Here is a 20,448-nt window from a genome sequence, read left to right on the forward strand (position 1 = left end):
CACCCTCGGCCCACAGGCTGCACGCAGCCCAGGATGCCTATGAATGCAGCCTGACACAGAATCATACATTTACTCAAAACATGGTGAATTTCTTTGTGGTGACATGTCTCACTGTATTTCATGTGTGGCCTAAGACAACTCCTCTTCTTCTGCTGTGGCCCAGAGATGCCAAAAGATTGGAGGCATTTGCTTAAACGTCGCTGCTATTCAAACGCCACCAGAGACGACGTAAATCCAAGTAAAGCGACACACGACAAGAGCTGAAAAGCACCTTACCACGCAGAAATACCAGGCCAGGTTGGCTGTCTACGGAGAGCAGGCACTCTCCCCCTTGACCTTCCATCCACCCCCTTCACCACCACTCCCTTTCTTCGACCCTGCTTGTTGTCCCGTGCTTATTAAACCAAGGCCTTCAGACTAAAGTACAGAAACAGCTCAGCCATTCCAGTGACACCTGGCTTTGACCTCTGGGTCTCAGAATGTGTCCACATTTCCAAACTGCCAGCAATGCGGGGGCGTATTTCATGGTGGCATTCATTCGTTTTACAGTGTGTCTACAGTCCTCATCTCAACCAGTTGCCAGGTCTCTGCATTCCACCTTCTAATCACCCTTCCTTTTCACCACCATGCCCCTCCTGCCTTACTTCGGTGGTTCCCAACCAGCAGCAATTCGGTCCTCTCCCAGGGGCATTTGGCAATGTCGGAGGACTTTTCTGGGCTGCTGGCATCTAGTGGCTACACACCAGATATGCCGCTACCAGTCTGCGATGCATGAGACAGCCCACAGCTAAGACTTACTTAGCCCCCAGTGGCAAAAAATGCTGAGGTTAGAAACCCTGGGATCAGGCCTCAGGGTCTGCAGCTGCCAATGGGTCTGGAGACCCTGAGGTTAACACAGGTCCCAGGTATCTGCGGGCAGGAGTCGGCGGTGTCTCTCCCTTCATTGATAAATGCTGATTCGGAACACAGTCTGCTCTGTTGTGTTTTTCTACCCGCTGAGGGAAGCAGCAAAGCAGCGCGGAAATCACGATCTTTCTAGAGGCACTACTCAGTAAAAGGCCAGGCTTTTCACGCATCACAGAGCTGGAGAGGCTTAGGAAACCACAGTCCCTCCACTCTCCACACTCGAGGAGCTTCACCTGCACTGTCTTCTGCCCCCACGGGGGGGGGGTGGGGAGGGGTCCCACCCTTTCTGCTTCTTCCCATTCATCTAATAGGAGGGAATGATTTTACTCCATATGCCCTTCATTTTCAAGTCCTTTTCCCAAGCACTGGAATATAGTGAGGAAGAGGAATTTGGTTGTCTGAGTAGATCAGCCCAAAGTGGGCCAGGCCCTTGGGGAAGGGCAGGTGAAGGCAGACAGGGAAAGGTGGGAATGCTGGCTGGGTGGAGAGGAAGGGGCTGCCCTCCAGAGGAGGAATGAGCCTGAACACAGGCTCGGGTGTGGACCCGGTGTGCAGCGTGGGGCCAGGAACAAGGGGTAAATCTAGTTGATTAGAATGGCCGGGGTTCTGGTGAAAGGAGAATTCAGAAAGCCCAACTCTGGAGCCAACCGGAAAGGAAGGGCCTCTAGAAATTGGGAAGCCATTTTCCTTGAGCTAAACAACTCTTTTTGTTATTTTTTTCCCCTCCAGAAGTATTCCAGAAGCAGTTCTGACATTTGCTCACTCCCGTTTTTGGCCAAGATCTGTCAGGAGATTAAATCGTACGTATATTCAGCCTCTACCCTTCTGACTACTGCCCAGGGAGGCAGCTCTGGCTGTCCCTGTTTTCTAATGACTAAAACCGCCTTTGAATGGACAAAGCATCTTCCTCAAAGGGAAAGTGCTTCCTGCTCATGACTCTTACAGAACCTAGAGGACAAATTAGCTCCAAACAAATTCTTTTAGAAATATTCTTTCAAAATTCTTTTAGAAATAAAGATACCAGTATCTTTACACCTTGAGACCTGCCTTCTCTGCAAGGCGGCGTACAGGCTGCTGATGAAGCCTTGTCTCTCACCCACCGAGGACCCGAGATACCTGCCACCCAGGTGTATTGGACCACACATGTTCTTCGGGGACATCCACATTCTTGGCTCCTGGGTGATGCTGTCTCCTGAGTCGGCTTTGAAAACCAGCCACTTATTATTGTCTTTGAGTCTCCATTTCCCCATACCTTTACTTAATGCTCACAAAAATGCCTACGAAGCAGAGAGCATGCCTTCCCTGTCAACTCCATGGTAAATGTACCCCGTGGTAAATTTAAGGTACATGATAAGAATCACTGGGAAGTGATTTTAATGCAGGCTGCTTGGCCTGGCACCTAGTGGGGGCATGCTGCATTTCTCCGGGCTGTGGTGGCCTTTTGTCCCAGCGCCCAAGCCCCCGACAGAGCTCCCGTTCTCTCCAGGGGCCAGACCGTGAGAGCTGCAGGTCCAGGTGAAGCTCTCCAAACCACCCTCTAGCTGCAGGGCGGTCCCTGGGAGCACACCATCTGCCCCAGTGCCTGTGGCTTTCCTCTTTGCTCTTTGGGAGGCAGGTTCTGCCAGGTGAGCTGATTTTAGTCTGGCCTCATTCTCTCTATGACGGCCTGCGGGTGAGAGCGCCCGGAGGTGGGGCAGGTTGTGAGGCTGTGTTAGTCCCCTAGGGTCACTGAAATAAAATATACAACCCAGCTGGCTTAGAAAAACAGAAGTGTGTTCTCTCCCAGCCTGGAGGCTGCAGGTCTGCCAGTAAGGTGTCTGCAGGGCCCCTCTGAGATGCCCCCCAAGGCTCTGGGTCGGATCTTTACCTGCCCCTTCGCTTCTGGTGCTGGCCGTCAAATCCTTGGTGTCCCTGGCTGCATCCCTTCAGCCTCGGTCTCCAACTTCATATGGCCATCTTTCCTTCTACAAGGACACCAGTCATACTGGATTAGGGCCCACTCTAATGACCTCATCCTAAAAAATAACATCTGCAAAACCCTCATTCTAAAAATAAGGTCACATTCACGGGGACTTGGGGTTACAACTTCAACATACCTCATCAGCGAACACAGTTCAGCCATGACAGAGTTACGTGTCCTACATTCCACTGCCCTGCATCTCCTGAGATCCGCAGAACCTAAGTCCACTGCACACCGCCCATCTGCTGCGGATGTTTCTCGGGGGAAGAGCAAGGGATGCTTCTGGCCCACACGCAGAGCCTATTAGGGGTCCAAGAGTTGAAGAACTTTTCCTAGATCATGTGCTATATGAGCTCCTGCAAACCAGCTGGGAGCAGTGCTAGCCTGGGTCCCATAAACAGTGCTAGCACCTGTTTTCATGAATAGGGGTGGGTGCAGACAGCAAGCACCTGGATATGGGGCAGGGGTGGTGGGAAATACCAGACAGAAAGAGGATGCAGGCAGGGAGGCTGAGATGCATCCAGCTCCCTGGACCCCGATCATTTCCTCATACCCAGCTTTTGTTGAATGGAGACCCCTGGCGCCTCCTTGCTGAGAGCATCACTGCCTGTTGTACCTCAAACATGGACCCACAGGACCCAACGTGACGACTTCAATGGAACCACCTTTGCAAAACTGATTTCCAGGGCATCTGAGGCAAGGAATTTTCCTAGCCTAATTTAAAAGGGAAATTCTTTTAGGAAAAAGCGAAAGCAGTGTATTTTCTTCTTTCTAAAACTCATTGTGGTTCAAGTCTAATTTGCACCATGTCAAGTTTATTCAGTGCTCTGTAGCTTGTGAAGCACATTCAAATGCAGCCTCGTGTTTGTCCCACGAAACAACCCGTGGCTCCGTATCAATGATGATAACAGAAAGGTACCCGGCACTGTTCTTGCCACAGGAACTATTGTCAACACAGCCCTGTAAGGCAGGCACCAGCACTGTCCCCTTTTCTGGAGAGGTAAAATCACATGCCCAAAGTTGGTCACAGAGCTAGTCATGGATACATCTGCTGTTTGAATCCAGCAGCCAAGTCCCAAAGGTCAGGCTCAGAGACACTAGATTGTCTGTCCCTCAACTCTCAGCCCCACTTTAGGTGAGTAAGCAGGTTCTGCATCGTGAAACACCTGACCCACCAGCACAGTCAGCAGGTGGCAGAGGCGGACCCACTGTGCCCTCTCCTGACTAATCCTTCCAACAGATCCCGCCACCACCACCCCGTACCCGGCAGCAATGCCTGGCCTGCTCTGGCCTCTCCCTGCCCCCATCCTGTCCAGTCTACAAGCCTTCACAACACATTGGAGGGGTCCCCACCTGTGGGAAGTTTTCCAGCTCCCACTCTAACTGCAGGCACCCAGCCCCCATGGTACTCCGGGCTCACTGGTGCTGGCCTCCGCAACCTGTTCTGTCACCGTGCCCCCAGCTCTTGGAGCGTGGGGATGGCATTTCTTAGTGAACCTTTATCCCTAGTTCCTGCCACTTTGCTTAGCATTTAGTAGGGACTTGGTGAATAAGCAAGGAAATAAATAGAGAAAAGGCATCACTTTACTGGAAAAAAAGATATGTAGGATATCAGATTACCACTACAGGGCAATTGAGTTTTCAGTTTTGGTTGTTGTTTTGTTTTGATCAGAATTCACAGTGCCTACACACTGCCTGTTCTTTTTAATCTTTGCCTGAGGATATGTTTTATTGATTTTAGAAAGAGAGGAAGGAGGGTAGAGAGAGAACATTGATGTGGGAGAGAAACATTGATTGGTTGACTCTTGGGGGGATCAAACCTGCAACTAGGTACGTGCCCTGATGGGGGATCGAACCCATAATCTTCTGATGTTCGGGACACTGCTCCAACCAACTGAGCCACTTAGCCGGGCACACTGTCTGTGTTTTATTGTAACGATGCGAAATAAGGAGGGTCCCCTCTTAACAACCGATTCTTTTGGTTTACTTCCCAAACCCATAAACCTACATATGCATTATTTCATATAAATGCATACAGAATCTCCTATCTTATGCTTCAAGATCCTCATCGTAAGTTTCAAGAGCAGAGTTTTAAGGAATGACATCACGGAGTGGTGTACGAAATGGCACACGTTCAATTGCGAGTGCTGAGCTCCCTGAGTGGACCCAAAATGCAGTCTCCTTCCCAAGGGAATCTCAGCGACAGTACCCGCGCCCAGGAAGGCTTCGGTTCAGTCACTTCGTTCCCCCACGGGGGCCAGTTAAGTGGCAGAGAGGAAAGAGTTCCGAGTCTGCCTGGTGCTCCTTATTTTATTTTTAGAATGGGCTTCTGTTGTATAAACTCAAAACAGCCATGTCTGAAAATGTCTGTGTTTGCTTTCACAGTTTCTTTTTTTTTCCTTAGCTCACCAGGTGTTTTGTTTTCTTTCTTCCAGAAGTATAGAGAATTCTGTGCCATTCAGAGATGCTGATTCAGACAAATACAGTGTGTTCCCAGTGAGTATGGTTAATAGCAAGCAGATGGCCACAGACTCTTGCATCACTTCCTACCAGTCTCCCTAATAAGGCAACACTGAATTCCACTTGAGTGCATTTCTAATTTGATAATACACCATCTCACAGTTTCTATGGACTTTTTGGCATCTTAATAATGCATAGACCATTGAGGTGGATCTTAGGCGTGGGTTTTGGTTTTCTGAGGCCATCCATGGCTGGAAACCGCCGTGGGAATTGAAATGATCTGGAAAGGCGTTGGGAATTATTCTGGAAATTCTTAAACCTCCCTCAGTTAACCTTTTAAAAGTGTGTGTGAGCATGTGAGAGAGAGCATGCCGCTGGGCATGTGTGATTTAGAGCCGTTAGGATATCAGGATGCGCTCTGTGAAAGAAACGAGCCCCTAACGTGTCGCAAAGTCCCGAAGCTGCTGAGATCTTGGACCGTCCAGCTGGGAACAGGGGACTAACAGCATCGCCTGACCTTATCATGACTCTTGATTCTTTCAGGTCAGGCAGGCCTGGCACATGATAAGTCCACATAATTAACCAGTTTCGCTAAAGATTTTGTAATTATCCAGTAAAATGACTAATCATTTGACCAAATAAACTAATTGATTAAAGCCTCACAAGACTGGTGATTGACAGAGAAAGTTCAGGGAGTTGGATGGTCCTACAGGTGGTGAATGTGCACAGAGACACACAGAGACACAGGTGCACACAGATACACATGTGTGCACAAATATGTCCGAGTACACGTGACCACATATGTGTGCAACAGGTCCACATACATACATATTCGCACATGTGCACCCCCATGCACCCATATATAGGTACACACCCAGTAGAGTGTACACACACTTTCACACACTCACATATGCACACACTTCCCCGTTATTGGCCCTGGCACTATGGCACGTTTCACCCCCACGGCATATTTTATCATCTTCGTCTTAGTGTCCTTAGTGTCCTTAGTGATCACTAGTGTTCCTGGACTGTGTCTGGGTTACGGATAGCAGAGGCCAGTGCCCCTCAGGCAGCTCCGACTGCCCCTGGCTGTGAAGGTCAGGCAGGACTGACCCTTCTCTCGTGCTCCTGGGTTTCAGACTCTGCGCGGGTACCACTGGCGGGGCCGGGACTGCAACGACAGCGACGGGACGGCGTACCCCGGCAGGAGGTAAGCGTTTCTGCTGGCCACTGGTCCTGAAAACTACCTTCGGAAGAGGAGGCAGGAAGCAGCCCTCCTTTCCCCAGTCTAGGGGGTTCATGCTCACAGACAGAAGGGCCCCCATCCCGACGGAGGCAAACCTCAGTGAAACAAAAACGTCATTTTTCCATTAAGGGCTCCCCAAGCACCTGCTAGTTGCCAACCACGCTGCACCCTGCTGGGCGGTAAACAGAATGAAAATAGGCCTCCTCCTCTGTGGAGCTCACAGTTTAGTGGGAGAAACAGCTCATCGTGGGAGTTTTCCCAACCACCTGCCGAGGCTCACACAGGGAGACAGTTGCCCTTTCCACCAGGACCTAGGGGAGGGCTCCTGTGAGTGACAGACACATCACATTCTAGTCCCGGGCTGATGTTCAGCCAATCATTTTTCTCACTTCAAAAAACTGGGTATGTCACCTTGGCCGTGATCACAGTGCTGAAGCACCCAGGTGTCAGGGACTGGAGTGGCACCGTTTTAATGGTGTCAGCTATCCCAATAAAATGGACTGCAGGTTCATTTAGTGCCCCCATTGGAGCTGTCCCACAGCAAAGCAGTACAGGGACAGAGTCAACCGTGAGAAGGCTGGGTTCGGGCCAGCGTTCCCAGCCCATGTCCCTCACAGAGATGATGGCCAAGGGGCCGAGCAGAGGCTTCTGTACGCCACAGCAGGACAGCCTGCTGTCTCTCAGTGACACTTTGGGTAGAGCTCATAGGGCATTCCCCCACGAAGCTGGCAGTACTGAGGGACAAACATGTGCCAAAGACCAATGCTGACGTTTTCTTCCCAGGCCAGACAACTGGGATGCGCACCAGGACTCCAACTGCAACGGCATTTGGGTAAGCAAGTAGATTTGAACTTGAACTTGAGCCTGCCCTCCTGAGACCCTGCTCCTTATCTGTGTTTGTCACAGCCGAGGAAGAGGATGACAGACCAAAGCTAGGCTCTCCCTCAAATGGAGGAGATGAGCTCTCCTACGCTCATCACGGCCCCTTTAAGCCTTGCTGAAGGCCGCCCACGCCTAACCGGTTTTGTAAAGCCCGACTCTTCACTGTCCTCTGAACAGTCTGAAATTAAATGCAGAGCAGTGTCAGCAGTTTCACAGCGACCCTAACAGCTGCTAGAGCAAAGCGATGGCTGTCACCACGTCATTGCTGCCGTTTTCCCTCGGTTTCTTAAGGCAAGTCAGGCAGTGTGGACCGTGCCCTGTAGTTACACCGTGGAGCACCAAGCTCTGGTGGCCCAGTTCCCTATAAATAATGGGTTAGCTGTGTCTAGACAGAGAAAGGGGAAGGAAGGAGGGAAGCCAACTAAACATGCATGTGAGGACAGCAGCAGCTGTTGACCCAGGTTTTGTGGGGCCTTGAGGTTATGCAATGGGAGGCATCCTCAATACCAAATTACAGCTACACCAAGTATGAGAGTAAACAAATGGCTAGAAAAATGAAAGAGATTCTAACAAATTATTGGAGTCTTGGAAATGCAGAGCCTTTCTTTTGAGATCTCTTTTTTGTATTTCTCACAAATGCTTATGTGGAAATTATGTCCCAAATGCAGCCTGGCTTCTCCTTTCCACCTAGAACACTCTATGGCCCCAGCTTCTCCCAGCACCCTCAGAAGCAGGGGTTATGCTAATAGGAGCCCTGATGTTTAAGATTCCCCAGCTTCAAGATAAATTGCCTCTGAATAGTTGCCTCATTGATCTGCTTAGATGACTTGGAGAACATTTCCATAAATACTTCCTTTGTTCCAAGACACTGGCAGTCCATGGTTTCTGGGGTATGGTGAACAGGACAGATTGTACCCTAGTCCTCCCCACCCTCCAGTCACACTGTCTTTTCATGAGGAGGAAGAGGCATGTCCCCTATATCTTAAGGTGCCAAGACCCCTAAGGCAGCTCTTGCTCTGGTAAACTCAAGCTAAGGTGTCATGTTGGAGGACAGAGGGGGTTGATCGGTGCGTGAGACTGCTGTCCTTCTTCCACGGCCCCATCCCTCCTTCTGACGTGCCGTACCACCTGCGTAAGGAAGGCCAGCAGGAGCCTGTGCTCAATGGATGGAAATCCACCAGAAGCGCAGGAAGCTGAGACACAGCCCCCCATCGGTCATGGTGGAAAGACCCACCACCTTCACACCTGCCCATTCTCACAGAGGCAAAGTGACTCACGGGCTCGCAGAACCATAACCTCACAGAGGATTTTACAGCCATCAAATCTATTATTTTCCAAACGGTTCCCCTAGAACCCCAGTGTTGAGCGTGATGTTAATAGGTGCTGCGGGAGGGGTTCTGTAGTCAAGTTCAGGAAGTACTGGGTGGGAGACACCTGGACAGCTTCGTTTGCCTCCAGATTCCTCAGCATGCCTGATGTGACATGCATTGGGAGCCCCCAAGACCGAGGGAGTAAATACGCTGTTTCTAGCACATCTCCGACCGCCGAGCACTTGTCTTACAATGCAGTTCATGCAACTACTACTATCCAGTGGTCTACCAGTGCTCTCCGGACTACGGGGCGGCAAGCAAAAGAAAACAGGAACAACAAGATGTGCATGTATATTCAAAAGCTTTCCCTCAAAGTCATCCAGACTCTGCTCTAACCTCCCAAGGGCCAGCCATTCCACCAGGAACAGCCTCTGCGTGGAGTGTGAGGAAGCCCCTCTCCCATGCCAACTCAGGCCCACTCATAGACCCGACCTCACTGTCAGGTGTCTCCGTGTCAGCATGGTGACATTTCTCTGGTGGGATAATTCTCAGTTGCTGGCTCTGTCTTATAAACTGCAGGCCGTTCCACAGCATCTGTCTCTGCCCACCAGATGCCAGGAGCTCCCCCTCCCTGCCTCCCCATGTAACAACCAACATTCTCTCTAGACAAGTGGCCCTTGCAGAGAGGGTAGGAGGGCAAAATCAGCCCCGTGGCGGATCACAGCTCCAGAAGTATCAACGCTTGTGGTGGGAGACCAGTTCCGTAAAGCCCGACTCGCTCGCATGGGGAGGAAGGACTTGAGACTTTACAGGGTTTATCTGCGATGCACTTTGTACTCATAAGGCCATGTGGGGAGCACTTAGTGTATGTGTGTCATAGATTTAAAAACAAACCACTAATCCCATCATTTCTCCTTTAAAGGGTGTCGATCCAAAAGACGGAATTCCCTATGAGAAGAAATTCTGTGAAGGTAGGAGTTGTGAAAGTCCGTTTGATCGTTACAATGGGGTGTTTTTTCTAGTCTGAGTCAAATTGAAGGGAATGGACCACCAAGTGAGGAAGCGCCTGATGCCGCAACCTAAACTTGACCAATTTACATTTATTTTGCTGACAAATCCGACAGATATGAAAAGGATTCTAGAGGAAGGAGGCAAAGTCTAGAGAAAGCAAAACTGGATTTGTTTCTCTCCCCTATCGGAGGATTGGGAGCCTGAATGATAATGTTAGAAAAAGCTGCAACATAGAAAACAGAGTGACTGAAATCCAGCACTTCTCCAAATAAGAAAATACGTGGAGGTGGTCATTTTTCGTCTTGTCCATGTCCTTCTCAAAACACAGCACGCTCAGACATCTGGGCTTGAACTGACAGAGTCCCTGTGTCATCTGGGATAAAGACACCTGGATGACGCGAGGGAAACCTCCAAGCAGCAGCCATTGGAGTTCCAGAAAGGAGCTGAGTAAAGACTCTGTATTCTAAATGCCTAAGTGCCTCAGACATCTGGGCTCCCAGGACTGTTAGGAAAAACCTATTACCACCCACACATATCACTGAAAACATGCGCCTGAGATGCCCAAATAAGAACCTGTGGTAGCACCACTGTTCTATGTTTAGGCATTCGTTTTCCCTCCCATTTAGAAGCATTTCATTCATTCATTCATTCATTCATTCAAGCATGCATTCTTTCAACAGATACTTGCTGAATGTCTGTCTATTCCTATGAATTATCAAGAGCTGTACTTGGCTTTGAGTTTTCATGGGCAGACATGAAACAGTCCTTGCCCACAGTCAACTTAAAGTATAAGTACAGTTAAGCTCTCAGAGGGGCAGAAGGGCAGGAAGGAGGCCAAAAATATAAAGACTCAACCCATAGTTATGAGTTTAGGAATGCTTGTTGAATGAATAAAAGAATAAATGGACAAATAAACTGGTGAATAAATAAACTCCAATCTAAGTGAAATCCTGGCACAAGGCTCTGGGGACACTGTGGGAAACCTATTGAATTCCCCACATCCCAACCCCCTCCCAGATGTCCTGGGCCTTCTCTGTCACCGTTTGTGTGGCCAGGTATTGTCACAGATGCCCCAGACAGGAAACCGCTGGAGTGAGGCTGATGGGTGGCGGGGGGGAGGGGGGCGGGGAGAGGGGTACGGGGGGCGCCGGAGGGCAGAAGCTGGTTGGAGGTGGGGGAAGGAAGCTCCCTCTCTGACTCTGGGAGGCATCAAATAATCCTTCCGGGATCTTAAGGGATTTGGAAGAGCGCACACATCACGCATGCATGGGTGATTTGTGTAAATGGGCCCCAGAGTTAGATTAAGTGATTCTTAACCTCCAAACACAGCAGGCTGCATAGAGACCTTCGTTTCTCCATATTGCCCTTGGCCTGCCAGAACCGACCATCCAGCATTTTTTTGTATATGACTACCTGGATTAAGAGTTTTAAGAGTCATAATATCTTTGATAAATCAAAACTGCTCCATGAGCTCAGTAATTCTTAAAGTGAGTTATCACAGAAATTAGTATGTTTTCCAAGAAGCAATTTCCAGAACCAAACTGTAGGACATGTTTCTGAGTTCAAATGAAGTTTTGGTCCATTTATTCATCCATCATTCATTCGGGATATCTCACGGCAGTTTGTATTACAAGCTAGGAAACATATCTTCATCGGTACAGCCTAGCTCCCAATTTCCATGGCCTAGAAATCTCCTCTGGCTCTGAAACGCTACACCCTCGACTCCGCAACATGCAGAAGGTGGCCATGCATCACTGCTGTGATGCTCTGTGCATGGAACACATGCCAGGGTATCCGCTCTCCTGACCACGCAGTCTGGAGGCTCCAAACTACTTGAGAGCATCAATAATGCAAGTCAATTGTGCCACCTAGGTTCCCAGCCCAGGGGCATCGTTTTGCTGGGAGACTCGGCCGGCGCTCATTTTCACATCCCTCCCGAGTGGATCACAGCTTCGCAGATGTCCCTGGTAAGTCATTTTGGCAGCAATCATCCCGAGATGCGCTGGCCTTTGGGTTTGCTTCCCCTTGCTCTCTCTAAATGTGACACCAACTCCAGACAGGTGTGAACTTTCCCACTCGGTAAAATCTGCTGTAAAGGGCACGTCCTTTCCAGTTCAGTTCGTCTCAGACAATGTGGTAAGAATTGGGAGGGCGTCAGCATAACAGGAGCTGATGCGTCCATCCGAGAAGGGGACGGTGTCCCTGCCTGGTGGGAAGGACACTGTGGCCCATGGAAAGTCGCTGTCCTACCGCACCTCTGGGCGTAGTTTCCTTGCACCTCTCCTAGAAAAGTGAAGCTCTGATCCAGAGACAGAACCTCCCCGGACACAAGAGACCTCCCCAAACCTCTCCTGTGTCCCCAGACCCAGCAAACACAGACCTTCCTGTGTAGAATGAGCAAGCCCAGAAATATCTGGGCATATGAAAAAACACTTGTGATCTCAAAAGAAGAGTGTTTGTTTGAAAAAACTTGCTATAGGAAAAGAGTGACACTGTGTGAAATATTAAGTTCAGACTCTCAACAACAGCGGAGAGTCAGGAATGTGAAAGAAGAATGCTGTGAGATCAAGGAAGACTTCTTTTAGGAGAAACAGTAACTACCTACAAGAGAATTCAGTGGCACTACCGACCAGCAAGTGACAGTGGGCCACACAGAAAACTGCGGGGCAAGCCAGTGCGCCAGCTGGGAAAATCCTGGAACTCACATAAGAGGCATGTATATGAGTCCTGGGATTGAACAGGAAACCAAGAAGAAGAGAACATCTGGCAGAGAGGAAACAGTGACTAAATAAATACTACAAGGCAATTTTCTCGAGTTGAGGTGATCTCTGTCTTCAACCCCACACTCCACTGAGCACTGGGCCCAATTATAAAAAAGCCTCCTCTCTCTTCATCACATCCCGCTTTTTCTTTTTATTCCAAGGGTGAAGGGAAACCTTGCCATCATGCTGCCCAACAGACAACCAACCAGGGTGCAGATGCCAAGGAGAATGCTTTAGGGCACCGGACACATCTCTTAACCCTAAAGTTCAGAAAATCATGGGATGGCCTCTGTAGAGTTGTGAGGACGAAACAGTGTGTCAGACACACAGCCCAGGTGTTTTCGTACGTGAGGGCGGCAGAAACTCTTCCTCAGGCCTTCAGAGATTTGGAAGACATACCAGATGTATGTCTTCCTGAAATAAACGTATTTTAAGTACTCCAGTTCTCACTGAACATGATCTCATAAGATGAAGGTGAAAATAAAAGCATTACTGGATTTAATTACATGAAATTTTCAAGGGTATGAAATGTCAAAACTTCTAAGTTTAAAAGACAAATGAGGAATGAGAATAGCCCCAGCCAGGTGGCTCAGTTGGTTGGAGCGTCATCCCACACACCAGAAAGGTTAAGGGTTTGATTCCTGGTCAGGACACATGCCTAGGTTGCAGATGTGACCCCTGGTCAGGGAACATATGGAAGCAACCGGTCAACGTTTCTCTCATATGTAAACGTTTCTCTCTGTCTCTCTCTCTCCCCGCTTTCCTCTCTCTCTAAAAAGCAATAAACATATTCTGGAATGAGGATTTGAGAAAACAAAAATAATGTTTATAATATATAAGGCAAGATTTAAATCTTCTAATAACAAAGAGTTCCTGCATGTCAATAAGAAAAATTTAAATTTTTAATGATCAAGAACATGACTGATCAATATAAAAATAGTTTCATCTTCAGCGGTAATCAGGGAAACACAAAGTAAAATCATGATCAGTATCAGTTATCACCTGCAAAGTAGATAAATGTTAAAAACTGACAAAGGCCTAGTATTAGCAAGAATATGGTAAAATGGGTGTGTTCATTCTCTACGAACGAGAACTGGAGTTGCTCTAACTTCTCTGTTAGACAATTTGACAATATGTACAAAGAGACATGAAAATATTTGTGGTTTTAACCCATTATTGCATATCCGGAAATATACCTTTGAAACTGACCAGTCATTTGCTCAAGAATCTATGTCTATGAGTATTCCATCAAAGAGTTATTTATAAGAGCAAAAATGAGAAAAGAAATTAAAAATAGGGGATTAGACAAATAAAATTGTGTTTCACCCACCCATAAAATGAAATATTATGCAACCATTAATGTGCATAGTACAGACACATTTATTGGCAAGAAAATGTGCTTATGGTCATTTGTTAGGAGGGAAAGCAAGTTACAAAGGGCACACACGACCCAGTTTTTGTGTGCACAAAGAAAATCACTGGAAGGCCATAGGTCAGTGTGGTAACACTAGTACTTTGGATGGTAGAATTCTGGGTAATTCTTTTCTACTTTTCTTTCACTGAACTTGTATATCATGTATGTACAAATATCACAATATAAGATTTTGGGGATTGATTCATTTTGCTTTCAGCCAATAGCTGGGGAAACTCGCTAAAGAAAACCAAAGCATTGCTTTACTGAATCTTTGTAAAAAAAACCTTCCGAAGTAGCTGTGGTTTCAGTACAGGCTCACTTTACAGACACACAGCGAACAGGGGGCTGAGTCACTCCTGTCAGAGTCACCTCGAACGAGCACCTAACTGAGACGCCTTCACTGAGGGTCCAAACCATCTCAAATGAGGCCCTGTGCTTTAATGAGCTAGCATCTTGGAAAACTCTATAAAACCGCAGATCAGACACAAACCAGACAAAAGCAAATTGACACACAGCTCACACAGGGCAGTGGTGGCAGCTAACCAGGCAGGTCCCTGTCCTTGTGCCCGTCCTTCCTGTCCTGTACCTGGGCCTCTGCAGCAGAGGTGAGGGGTCTCCCGGGAAGGACAGCCTCTCGCACACTCTCTCTCTGCAGTGTGCTGCATCTCTGGGGAAGAGAAAGACCCACTGAGAAGACATTGAAAGAAATCAAGCCCAGAAGCCAACGCCATCCTGGAGTCCTGACAACTAGGATTTGAATTGTAACATTTTTATCTGGTATTTGCATCAATGAACTGGTTGAAATTCTGCAGATGAGCATGTGTTGGCTTGGGCTTTAGGTTCGTCCCCACCTTGCTGCAGCCTTGTCACCCTTTGGCAGTAAATAGTTTTGAGAAATGACCATGAGAAGGGGCGATGCTGTAGGGCTGATGAGGAACCCAAATGGAGCAGAATGGTAATTGAGCTTCGTAAGACTTATCCATTAGGCTAATAATGGTATTGATGGTAAGGACAGCCTTGCAATTTTTGTGTCATTTTGTCATTTATTTCAAGCCTTTGATGTTCCGGGGTTCTTAAATTATCTCTACAAGTTAACATTCCTCTCCCAGCTAAAAGGTAGCCCAGTCACTCGGAGCCTGGGCCACCTCTGTGGAACAGCATTTGAGAAGAGTGGAAGATGGGACAAAAAGAATAAAAGAGAAAGACAATTTTGCTTAGAAAGTTAACGCTGAAAATGAAATTTTATCACCAAGTTGAATCCAAGTAATGCTGTCCAAACCGGCCCAAATCTCAGTGACTTCAAACTACCATCAGTTCACCCTGGCTGGTGTGGCTCAGTTGGTTGGAGTATCATCCCAGAACCGAAAGGTCGTGGGTTCAGTTCCCAGTCTTGGCGCATACCTAGGTTGTGGGTTCACTGTCCCACCAGGGCACATACAGGAGGCAACCAATTGAAGTTTCTCACATCGATGTTTCTCTCTCTGCCTTCCTCTCTCTCTGAAAGCAATGAAAAAATGTCCTTGGGTGCGGGTTAAAGAAAACAAACTATCATCATTTCTTCTCACTCACATGCATGTTGCCTGGGGTCAGCTGCTCAAGAATGGGCTCTGTTGATCGAAGCTTCAACCTAAGGGTTGGATCAAGGGCTGCCCCACATGTCTCTCATTTTTCTTGGTTGGACAGTCTACCCAGGCTGTGCTTTCTCATGGTGATGGCAGGTGTATAGAGGGCAAGGCCCCCCACACAAAGAAATTTGCTGAATCACGCCTACCATCAGCCCACCAGCCAAAGCAAGTCACATGGCCATGCCCAGGCCAGTGGGGAAGTCTACCTGCCCGGGTGGGAAAGGCAAGAGAGTGAATATTTGCTGTATTGCTTTTGTCTAATTATAAATGTTAAATATTCAGTGGCGAAAAATTAGCAAATACAGAAATTATTAACAAATCGTTAAAATTCCATTTAATGCTACCACCCAGACAGAATTGTTTTAACATTTTGGAGTATAGGATTGGTTTTGAAATATTCTTTTAATATTCTTCTTAGAAAAAATGTATAAAGTCAATGTTAGACTAATTTTGAGAAATAAAAACAAAATCCCCCCACCCTCACCAACTTTTCTCGGTATTGTTCCGCTCTTTCCCAGCTCCGCACCCCCACTACACAGGCACACACCCACAGGAAGCAGTCACAGGGGTGACAAGCACACAGCTGGTGAGCCTCCTGTTTTACAATGACTCCTACCCATAGTCACTCTTCCGCATTCCTCCTTAGTCTTCACACTTGCGAGAGTTGTTCAGGTTCACAGATTCCTTTTCAGTGTACAAGCCATAAACTACCTAGCCTTCACCCGGGACTAAATACTAAGCTGATTCGTGGTTTCACTTTTTGGCTACTATGGATCATGTTCCTTTAAAAAAAAGTTTTCCATTTTTTAAACCTATTACCTCTAGACTCTCTTCCTCTGCACTGGGTGGCCTAGATCGGAGGGCCATGCCTCGCAGGCACTTGCGAGGTGTGTGAAGCTCGGCTGTCTCCTGTATTGGTCATACAGCTTTAAGTACTTGTAGCACATGTACACAACCGATCTCCAAATGCTAACCCAGAACCTACTGTGTGCTAAGCCCCGGGACAGGGGCTAATGACATAGGGGTGACAGGGTGGAAAAGCCCAGGTCCTCAGGGAGCCTCAGGCCTGTGGGGAATACAGACAAGCAAGTAGCAGCTCCCAGGTGAGATCACACACACGTGTTTGTCCTGCAAAGCCGATGATGCCTCTGCAAACACATCACCCTTTTTCATCCGTGCCATCGCTAAGGAAGCCATAGCCTCAAACCCTGCCAGCACAGCCCCTTCTCTCTTGCCCCTGAGGTCCTCTGGTTACGCAGTATGGCACCCTGGAGGCCTGTTGACAGCTGATTAGATTAGGGGTGTGCTCATTTGGAAAGATACTTATAATTCAATAAAGGGGGTGTATAGATCCACCCTGGTGGGTCCCCAGAAGCAAGCACCCGTTACCCTGCTGGGGGCTGACGGGCCGTTCTGCCCTCTCCGCCTTCATGCCCCTTCCAGGTGGCTGTCCTCAGGCTCACAGTGAGCTTCTCCAGCCCACGGAAGACCTCAACTTCAAAACATTGCAAATGAAAAGAAAAAACAAATCTGAACATGCTCTCACACTTTTTTCCCCTTTCATTGGAAAAACAGTCGTGGCTTGAATTAAATTGAAAAGATAAATCTGAAAAAGAAAGGGAAGTAGAGAGATCCTCGAGGCCCACAATAGGTGCCGCCCTCCTGCCTCTATCCCCATCTGCTCAACAATTATTTCCAAAATATTAAAGACTGCATTTCACGAAACCAGAATTGGATGATGGGGTGGGGGAGGGCTGAGAGAGGGACAATTTCCCACGTGTTTGTTTTGCCAGCAAAGGCAGTCACCTGCACTGTTATAAAATCTCAGCACGACCCCCGGCAGGCGGCCATCTGTAGGGTAGGTAGGCACAGATTGAATTCTGTGCGGTGTCAAGGACAAAATGAACCCTTAGCCTGGCTGCCGAAAATGCACATTCACCCGAGAGAGCGAAGCTGCTCTGGTCTTTCAAGCCCTTACACGCTTCGTTCCTCAATTTGAGACAGTTTTGTAGATTGGGTTTGGAGACTATTAGCCCTCAGACAACGCAGGGCGTAATAAGTACCCACGCTCTCACTCTGTCTCTAACCGACCCCTTCCCGCTCTCTGCATTTATCAGTTTGCGTAAATCTTCCATTAAGTGGAAATTTCTGGCCAATTCTCATCGTGCATGTAAAATGTGGAAATTTATCTCATCTAATTTCATACTGACTCCAGAAGTATTTAAGAGTGAGAGAACTTATTTTTTAAGATGAGGGAAGGTTGTTGGTTAGTACAACAGGACAAAAATGCTTCTCCAACACCCTGCAGGTTAGAGACACTAAGCGGTCAGAAGAGAAACCTGAACCCTCATTGGGTCTCATTTATTCAGTCTGAAAAGAAAGCAGCATTCACCGTGGGAAATCCTTTTCTCCAACAGTGATCAGGCCACGCGAGACAGAACATTTCTCTCTGCTCTTTCTCTGTTCAGGGGCACGAGGCAGGCAGCCTGTGGCCTTGAGTCCTGATCCATCAGCACCCTACTGCTCCTGCCCAAGGTGAGCCTGAGGGTGTCTTACCTGCCAGCGGAGCAGGGTGCTCTGGTAGGCTCATTCTCCTGAAAACATCACTGATCTTAGCCCTCACTGCTGCCTGGGAGAATTAAAAAGACAAACTCTCAGTATTATGAAAACCTGTAAGAGAAAATTATTTTAAGCTCTGTGCTTCTGAAGGGCATTTGTCATTACTCAGCCCACAGACCTGCTCTCCAGCATGATAGGTGGAGACAGCCACATGGGCAGGCAGTGGGACCCACTGACACCTGTGCTACCCAGTGCGTGTGTGCAAGATTGGGGGGCAGTCCCTTGCCCCTAAATAATTATATCTATTGCTCCCCTCTCCCTCGAGTTCCTCAGCCATAAAATGGGTCTCCTGGGACTAACTTATCACAGGGGAAACACTTAGTATCTCAGCTCCACTGGAAGTGAAGAAAGAGGACATTTTGGCATTGAAAAAATCATTTTGGACTGCTGGAATTGATTGCTGTGCACCATCCACTGTTTCCTTCACCTGCTGAATTCCCTCCAAGCCACTCCTTGGGGGTGACGAAGGTGTCAGAGGGTACCCATCTCGGCCTCTATCACGTGCCTAGGGGTCGACATAGGTGCCTATGATCTCCTGAAGACTTACTACTCAAGGCAATGGCTGCAGGATTGGTCAGATGGATGTGTAATCCTTGATTCCTAGAGGGAAATCAGGGGGATTATCATGAAACACGAGGTCCAACGATTCCGGAGGCAGCAATTGAGATCAGCATCATTTCACCCATCAGCCAAGAATGTAAGGGCTGATGGGTGAAGAGCTGAAGGCAAAGAAAGTCAGGAAGGAGTAGAGAGGTCCTGGTCTCCTGCTAGTAACACAGTGAAAGGCAGAAGGAAGGCTGAGCAGGTCAGTCCTTCTCAGGAGACTAGTCACTGAGCCAGCAGGGCTTAGCTGTTGTGACAGAGAATCCCCCAACTCCGTGAGTTAAGATGGAAGGGCACTTTCCTCTGGTAGTCATCTCGAGGAAAGCAGTCCAGGGCTCGGAGGACAGGTAGACAGACCATTGTCAACTCACAGCTTCCACCTCTGGGTCCGAGGTGGCTCCTGCTCTTACCACCTGCCACCTGTAGGGAAGAAAAAGGGCCATCCTGGGGGAGAGCTTGGCACAGAGGTGGCACACAGCACACCCACACACGCCATCATTCAGAACCACCCCGAGCTGCAGCAGGGCCGCAGGTGCCATCCCTGAATGGATGGCCCGTGCCCAGCTGATGCTGCATGAGCTCCAGCATCAAAGGCAGAGGCAATAGCTAAGACCAGACAGCGGGGCTCTAGGTGTGGAAGCAGGTCTACCCTTGAGGAGCTTCACATCTAGTTGGGGAGACATCCAAACTCGCAGTTTTAATAATAACGCCAAGCAAATATTACCACATGTTTACCAATTGCTGGGTATTGTACTTCGTATTAGCTCATTGAATATGGAAATGACCCTACTATGTGCATTTTACAGATACCTTGGAGAGGTTAGCTAATGTACCCAAGACAATGCAGTTAAACAAGGAGCCCAGAAGCGAAGCGAGTCTGGGCAACCCCAGAACAGACGTCAGCAATGGCCCATAGGCCAGGCGTGCCCCTTCACCTGTTTTTGTAAATAAAGTTTTATTGGAATGCAGCATGCTCACTTCCACACTGTCTACAGCTGCTTTCCCACTACAATGGCAGGGCTGAACGGTCACAACAGGGAGGAGGCAGGGACCCTGGCTGGAGGCTGCAGCAGCGACCTAGGGCTGTGACATGTGCAAATCAGGAGAATAGATGCAGCTGGGTTTGTGACAGCTTCTCGGCGTGAGACGAAAAATGGAGGAGAAAGAAAATGCGACCATTTTACACGAGCAAGGTATTGGAGAGCGAGAGCCCAGTTTAGGCCCCAGTCACCGCTTCCCATCTCCTCACCTCTGGAGTAGACGGTGGGCTTTGGGCTCCTTCCGGAGCCAGACTTGAGATACTAACTCTCAAAAACAGAAAAACTACTTCGCTTTAGGAACAACCCAACCTTTACAAAACCAAATGAAGGTGTGGCAGAGTCAACCTCGCTGATACGCCCCCTACTGGCCTGTTTCCGGCCCTCAAAGGAGTTACTTCTGTTTGTGAAAGAACTTGTTTCATCGGCCCCACAAAAGAATTGACGTGAGATTATCTCTGTAAAAGCAGGATATTTTAAGCTCCTGTTCTCTCCCTTTTATGAATTTAGATGCGGTTCCCCAGTCGCTCTGCAAATAATGAAAGGAATTGAGTTTGGTCAAGTCCAACTGTGCAGTGCATTCTCATTTGGTGAGGGACAGCTAGATAAATGC

General features: G+C 48.3%; 1 protein-coding gene across 2 annotated transcripts in view; it reads left to right on the forward strand.

Moving 5' to 3' along the window:
- Positions 1-20,448, forward strand: part of AOAH (acyloxyacyl hydrolase) — a 145,806-nt gene that overhangs the window by 49,546 nt on the left and 75,812 nt on the right. For both annotated transcript variants that reach the window (XR_005065736.1, XM_037041139.1), the window contains exons 6-11: positions 1,636-1,706; positions 5,302-5,362; positions 6,466-6,536; positions 7,356-7,404; positions 9,687-9,735; positions 11,648-11,742. Coding sequence is in view for 1 of the 2 variants with exons in the window: in XM_037041139.1 (XP_036897034.1) it covers positions 1,636-1,706; positions 5,302-5,362; positions 6,466-6,536; positions 7,356-7,404; positions 9,687-9,735; positions 11,648-11,742 (396 nt within the window). In the remaining variant the exon portion in view is untranslated. The remainder of the gene's footprint in view (positions 1-1,635; positions 1,707-5,301; positions 5,363-6,465; positions 6,537-7,355; positions 7,405-9,686; positions 9,736-11,647; positions 11,743-20,448) is intronic.

The sequence above is a fragment of the Sturnira hondurensis genome, unplaced genomic scaffold, assembly GCF_014824575.4.
Source record: "Sturnira hondurensis isolate 20B ecotype Veracruz unplaced genomic scaffold, ASM1482457v3 Scaffold0002840, whole genome shotgun sequence".
NCBI lineage: Eukaryota > Metazoa > Chordata > Mammalia > Chiroptera > Phyllostomidae > Sturnira > Sturnira hondurensis.